Source organism: Danio rerio, chromosome 14 (genome assembly GCF_049306965.1).
Source record: "Danio rerio strain Tuebingen ecotype United States chromosome 14, GRCz12tu, whole genome shotgun sequence".
In the NCBI taxonomy this organism is placed as follows: Eukaryota; Metazoa; Chordata; class Actinopteri; order Cypriniformes; family Danionidae; genus Danio; species Danio rerio.
In genome coordinates this window covers 712,501-720,000 of record NC_133189.1, presented here as the reverse complement: position 1 = coordinate 720,000, position 7,500 = coordinate 712,501, and the positions used below count along the sequence as shown (strand labels likewise).

Genomic DNA, 7,500 nt, shown 5'->3' with positions numbered 1-7,500 from the left:
AATTCTGACATCATTAAGCAGAAATGAGCTGTAAACGGCTGCGCTTGTGTTTGTAAACATTTCACTACATCACAAACTCTGTGGATGATCAATATTGTGAACAACTTCAATCGAAACATATAAAGAAACACTTTCACATGTTGAGATGTACATATGTGTGTGTGCTGGCGCTCATAGGCTGTTTCACGTGCACACGCAAAGCTTGAAGGTAAACAAACAACGGCTTATCATAAGCATCTTATCGCTAATCATTTACACCGTTGGCATTAGAATGAACATATAAACGTTATCTGCCTAACTTCTAGCAGCTAAATGCGTCTATAAAAATATTCAAAGGCTTTTATTCTCATAAACCGCGCGGACGTGAATGCGTCTGACTGTTCTGATTGGCTAAAGCAGACGTCTCACATCAGCACGTTCTAGACGTGCACGCGCTCTTTCCGGCAATCTTCCTTCTGTGTTCACACAGCGCAGCATTCTGGCAAATTACCGGTAATGTTACAACTTCTCTTTCTGGAAAATAGCCAGAACGAATTTACCGGTATTTTCAAAAAGGGCCTGTTCACACATACAACCTTTCCAGAAAACTACCGGTAATTTTCCAGAAAGGTCTGTATGTGTAAAAGGGGCTATTATTTACTCTTTAAATAAGGTTTCACATATGTCTTTCCAGCGATGCAGTGGCGCAGTAGGTAGTGCTGTCGCCTCACAGCAAGAAGGTCACTGGTTTGAGCCTCGGCTGGGTCAGTTGGTGTTTCTGTGTGGAGTTTGCATGTTCTCTCTTCGTTTGCGTGGGTTTCCTCCGGGTGCTCCGGTTTTCCCCACAGTCCAAACACATGCAGTACAGGTGAATTGGGTAGGATAAATTGTCCGTAGTGTATGAGTGTGTGTGAATGTGTGTGTGGATGTTTCCCAGAGATGGGTTGCGGCTGGAAGGGCATCCGCTGCATAAAAACTTGCTGGATAGGTTGGCGGTTCATTCCGAAAAGAAGCTGAAAATAAAATAAATGAATGAATATATCATTCATGTGCTTACAATTATAATTATGATGTAATGATATCGGAGTAAATTGGCTAGAGAACATTAGGAGAACACATCTGCAATTCTTATAATTTAATATAATAAAAATCTTTTTCCAAGAATAAAACAGCCCTGGATTAAAAATGCATGTATGGGAATATAATAAGTGTATAATTCATCACAGCATGTGTTTTAAAGATTCTTCACCTCTTCATATTCATTCATGCATTATTTATTAATCTCATTGTTAGAGATTTATTTTGAGTCAGATTTATGTTTAACTGACTTGCTGAAAATTTAATTTGTTTTAGTTTTTTCTTTCTTATTTTTGCCAAACATGACATTACTTATACAAAGATTTATATATATATATATATATACCAAACCCACTTTAATAAACCCTTACACCGCCTAACGAATAATAGTAAAAAAAGAAAATAATAATAAAAATATTAATAGAAAGCAAACTGCTAGATTTTATACAAGATATTAATTATAAATAAATAAAATATTAATATTAAATAGACAACAGTAATGGGTGATACAATCAGGAATAATGCTGTGCTGTCTTACAATGGTAGGCTAACATAGACTAGGCATGAGGGTCTGGACAGAGAGAGAGAAGACAAAAGGATTACAGGACAGTCACATTAGGCCCAGGAAGTGCATTTACAGCAGAGAAATATGATGATAAGGGTTGCCAAACATATGAGAATTTGCTAGAAGCTCTAATTGAATGTTTAATTGTTAATTTGGTCCTTAAACTTAAAAACTATATATTTTTTTTACCTTTTCTACGGTGAAACTGAATTAGCTGGCTGTACTGTTGTGTTCTTTATCTTTTTTTAGAGCTTCAACACTGTTTACATGAGTAGATGATCACAAATTCTGTTTTGCGAGTGTATAAACGGTTTATTTTGTGTCCTCACACCGGTCTCAGTTCCTCAAGTGTGTTAACTTTGCTGGTCTTGAGACTGGAGCGCTAGGTTAGACTTTCCAAACCCGTGACAGATGTAAAACACAGCAGGCCGGGACACCAGAGCTCATCTCTTGTGGAGAGCCACAAAATTTGTCCCTTTTGCAGCGCGGTAACGTTTGGAGCTAAAAAAAGATGCTGCGCTTCCCCTCACAGTGTTCATTTAGAGCTCTGATTACAGCGTTCGCTTCCCCCGAACAAACACAGGGCTGGAAAAACAAGCCTGCCAGAGACGCATCCAACGGCAGGACCGACACACACCAATTACACCAGCGAAAGCCACTAATGAGGAGCTGCACCGCTCCAGACGCTTCAGAAGATCCAGAAACTACAGACACTCCGGATGCATCAGATTCTCCAGATGTTCTAAACGCTCCAGAAATATTAGATACTTCAGATGCTTTAGGCATTATAGATGCTCCAGAATCGCTGGAGGCGTGCTCCAAACTCTCTAGACGCACATGATGTTGCAGACACTCCATAAGCTCCAAATGCTCTAGACTCTCCAGTTGCTCCAGATGCACCAAACGCTCCAGACACTTCAAACACTTCAGGCACTCCAAAAGCTCCAGATGCTCCAGATATTCCAGATGCTCTAAAATCTCCAGAAGCTCCAGATGCTCCATACATTTCTAATGCTCCAGACGGTCCAAATTCTTCACAAGTTCCAGATGTTCCAGAAGCTCCAGGTTCTCCAGATGTTCCTAATGCTCTAGACGGTCCAGATTCTCCAAATGCTCCAGATACTCCACAAATTCCTAATGCTTCAGACGGTCCAATTATCCAAATGCTCCAGATACTCCAGACGTTCCTAATGTTCCAGACGGTCCAGATTCTCCAAATACTCCAGATACTCCAGACGTTCCTAATGTTCCAGACGGTCCAGATTCTCCAAATACTCCAGATACTCCAGACATTCTTAATGTTCCAGACGGTCCAGATTTTCCAAATGCTCCAGGTTCTCCAGACGTTCCTAATGTTCCAGACGGTCTAGATTCTCTAGATGCTCCAGATACTCCAGACGTTCCTAATGTTCCAGACGGTCTAGATTCTCTAGATGCTCCAGATACTCCAGACGTTCCTAATGTTCCAGACGGTCTAGATTCTCTAGATGCTCCAGATACTCCAGACGTTCCTAATGTTCCAGACGGTCCAGATTCTCCAGATGCTCCAGATACTCCAGACGTTCCTAATGTTCCAGACGGTCCAGATTTTCCAAATGCTCCAGGTTCTCCAGACGTTCCTAATGTTCCAGACGGTCCAGATTCTCTAAATAGTCCAGATACTCCAGACATTCCTAATGTTCCAGACGGTCCAGATTTTCCAAATGCTCCAGGTTCTCCAGACGTTCCTAATGTTCCAGACGGTCTAGATTCTCTAGATGCTCCAGATACTCCAGACGTTCCTAATGTTCCAGACGGTCTAGATTCTCTAGATGCTCCAGATACTCCAGACGTTCCTAATGTTCCAGACGGTCCAGATTTTCCAAATGCTCCAGGTTCTCCAGACGTTCCTAATGTTCCAGACGGTCCAGATTCTCTAAATAGTCCAGATACTCCAGACATTCCTAATGTTCCAGACGGTCCAGATTTTCCAAATGCTCCAGGTTCTCCAGACGTTCCTAATGTTCCAGACGGTCTAGATTCTCTAGATGCTCCAGATACTCCAGACGTTCCTAATGTTCCAGACGGTCTAGATTCTCTAGATGCTCCAGATACTCCAGACGTTCCTAATGTTCCAGACGGTCCAGATTCTCTAAATAGTCCAGATACTCCAGACATTCCTAATGTTCCAGACTGACAGATTCTCCAGATTCTCCAGATACTCCAGACGTTCCAGATTCTCCAAATGCTCCAGACGTTCCAGAAACTCAATGCTGGAGATGCTCCAGAAGCTCCAGATGCACCAGACGCTCTAGCAACTCAATGCTCCAGATGCTCCTGCCCAGGGGTTTCCAAACTCGGTCCTGAAGGGTCAGTGTCCTGCAAAGTTAAATCCAACCCCAATCAGACACAGCTGGCCTAGCTAATCAAGATCTTACTAGACTTTCTGGAAACATCCGTGCAGGTATGTTGAGGCAAGTTGGAGCTGAAATCTGCAGGACACCAGCCCTTCAGGACCAAGTTTTGGCACCCCTGCTACATACATTTTTAATGCTCCAGACAATCCTGACACTTCAGAAGCTTCCGACGCTCCTAATGCTCCAGATGCTCCAGATGCTCTAGACCAGGGGTGTCAAACTCAGTTCCTGGAGGGCTGAAGCCCTGCACAGTTTAGTTCCAACCCTGCTCCAACACACTTACCTGTAGGTTTCAAACAAGCCTGAAGGACTCAATTAGTTTGATCAGGCGTGTTTAATTAGGGTTGGAACTAAACTGTGCAGAGCTGCGGCTCTTTTGGAACTGAGTTTGACACCTGTGCTCTAGACACTCCAGATGCTCCAAACTCCCCAAATTCTCCAAATGCTCCTGATACACCAGAAACTCCAGACTCTCCAAATGCTCTAGACACTCGAGACGCACCAGATGCTCCATAAACTCAATGTTCCAGATCCTCCAGATTCTCTAAATGCTCTAGAGCATTCCTCTAGAGGTTCCAGGCGCTCGATGCTCCAGATGCATCAGACGTAACAGATGGTCCCAATGCTCCAAATGCACCAGACGCTCCAGATGCTTCAGACTCTTTAAATGCTCCTGATGTTCCACATGCACCTGACGTAACAGATGCTCCAAACTCTCCAAATGCTCTAGAAACTTGAGACACACCAGATGCTCTATATATACTAGATGCTCCAGGCCCTCCAGATTCTTCAGACACTCTAGATGCTCCAGACACCCGTTGTTGGTGTCCCGGGGGAAAACACTCCTGCCGACACCGGCAAACAGTTCATCAAACTGGGCTTGGCTCAGTCTGAAGCACGGCTGTAAGCCTCCATCATCCAGGTACAGTTTCTGGAGGAGTTGATGAACAGAAATGCTGCACCTCTTAAAGGATCTAGCGGACTCAGACACGGCTCCAAATGAATCAACACTGATTTTCAGCCTTCCTAAAGCACATAAACACAGCTATTCTCTTAATAAAACAAAGCTAGAGTCACCGTGCAGACAGAAGCCCCGCCCATCATGCAAATCTGCATCTATTGTGAAGTGAATTTGACAAGTGGATGAAGCGAGTAAACTCAAAACGTTCACGCGTCCACTTTCGCACAAATCACTGCATCTGGTGTGAGCACAGCATTACGGTGTTCGCTTAGTCGTCTTATTTTGTGGCATGTAAGAATTCTCCCAGTATTAAAATCATGTCATGATTATAACATTAGTTATAAGTTATTATTAAGTTATATATATATATCCTAGTAGGATCTGCCATAGTGGTGAAGATGACTGATGTTTTGGTTTGTTTTTAGGCACAATTCATGTTCTTAATATTTACAGAAATCCTGTAAACACTTACAGCACATGTCACTAGATAGAGACCTAAGCAGGTTTGCGAGTGTGTGTGTGTGTGTGTGTGTGTGTGTGTGTGTGTGTGTGGTGTATTTGTGTTCTAGTGTGCTCCTAGATGAGTCTGAACTCTGATAAGATCATTTTCCATCTGCCGGTCTCGTTGGGTTTATTCAGCGGAAACTGCTGGTTACTAAACAACTGAGCGGCTCAATTTGCCCCGAAGAGTTCCCGATGTCCGATAAGAGTCTGAACAACAAGCAAACCTTCTTCAGGACAACACTGCATTACCATTACCATGAAACGTGTGTTGCATAGGAACAAATACAGACTTTAATAGAATAGTTCCCCCAAAATGAAACTTCCAGACTGTTCCGAATGTGGTCTATTAGAACATTGAAGAGGATTTTTACCTCAATAAAAGTGATCCTTATTGTGATTTACACTGTAAATAAAGCATTTAGAAGGTTATTATGGATGATTTATGGATAATATGAGCTCAAGAGCACGCGTTTGAGGTAGAAAACAGAACTTTACTGTCACTTTTATTCCATTATTGTCATTGTGTTTTAGTTTGTGGAGTATAGTGAACTTTGTAAACACTGCGACCTCTGTGCTGCCGCTGCTCGCTCTTTTTCTTCTGCCTCTCTCTTTATTTTTCTTCTTTTCTTTCCTCCAATCAAGCAGGAATTATCTTCTTTCCGGAAAGCGAGTTGGCCACTAATTTTAGCTGTTCTTGATTGAGGCTGGAGGCTCAGGCTGAGGCCACATCCGCCCGCACTCAGCTTAATGCCTACCAGAACACACAACATGTGTTTAGCTCTGTGTATGTGTGTGTGTGTGTGTGTGTGTGTGTGTGTGTGTGTGTGTGCATGCATTCAGCTGTTCAAGCCTGTTTTGTTGTTTTTGTAAAGTTGTAGTTCTGTTTCCCTGATCATTTCTTGTTTGGTGAAGTGTTTCAGTGCTTGATTTTTATGGCATGTTATATACAGCAGGGTAAAAAGTTATTGAGCACGTCACCCTTTTTCTCAGTAAACATATTTCTAAAGGTGCTGTTGACTTGAAGACTTCGCCAGATGTTGGTAACAACCAAAGAAATTCATATATGCAAAGAGAATACATCTAATTAGTTTACAAATGAAGTTCTGTGTAATAAAATGTAATGAAAAGGTATTAAACACATGAAGAAAGGAAGGTGTAGTTGGGCAGTGAAAGCCCAGACAGCGGCTGAAATCTCTCAGTAGTTCTTCAGCAAGCCTCTGCCCTTCCTCAGTGTAGACCAATATCAGCTGCTTCAGTCCAACATCTACATCAGCAGGAGGATGAAGATGAAGCCATATCAGCAAGACGATGATCCAAAACACAGCCGAGGAGACTCTCAGACGCTTTCAGAGAAAAAAAATCAAGCTGTAGAACCATGCTCAATTGGTACTAATGGACCCAGAGAAAATCTCCCCCACACCATTACACCACCACCACCAGCCTGAACCGCTGATACAAGGCAGGATGATCCATGCTTTCATGTTGTCTGAGTCGAGCATCTGAATGTGTGAGCAGAAATGGAGACTCATCAGAGCAGCAACGTTTCTCCAATCTTCTATTGTCCAGTTTTGGTGAGTCTGTGTGAATTGTAGCCTCAGTTTCCTGTTCTTAGCTGACAGGAGCGGCACCCGGTGTGCTCTTCTGCTGCTGTAGCCCATCCGCCTCAAGGTTGGCCGTGTTGTGTGTTCAGAGATGCTCTTCTGCAGAGCTCAGTTGTAACGAGGGCTTATTTGAGTTACTGTTGCCTTTCTGTCAGCTGGAACCAGTCTGGCCATTCTCCTCTGACCTCTGGCCTCATCAACAAGGCATTTGCGCCCACAGAACTGCCGCTCACTGGAGATTTCCTCTTAGTCGGAGCATTCTCTGTAAAGCCTAGAGATGGTTGTGCATGAAGTTCCCAGTAGATCAGCAGTTTCTGAAATACTCAGAGCAGCCCGTCTGGCTGCAACAACCATGCCACGCTCAGAGTCTCTTAAATCCCCTTTCTTCCCCATTCTGATGCTCGTTCTGAACTGCAG

General features: G+C 43.2%; 1 protein-coding gene across 3 annotated transcripts in view; it reads left to right on the top strand.

The window, feature by feature from the left end:
* Window positions 1-7,500, top strand: part of afg2a (AFG2 AAA ATPase homolog A) — a 51,834-nt gene that overhangs the window by 25,971 nt on the left and 18,363 nt on the right. The window contains exon 17 of one of the 3 annotated variants that reach the window (XM_073922411.1): window positions 5,618-6,162. The exons of the other annotated variants lie outside the window; for them this stretch is intronic. Within the exon in view, the coding sequence (XP_073778512.1) occupies window positions 5,618-5,758 (141 nt within the window). The 3' untranslated portion in view covers window positions 5,759-6,162. Of the gene's footprint in view, window positions 1-5,617; window positions 6,163-7,500 lie in introns of those variants that run through there. 3 annotated transcript variants of the gene reach the window in all.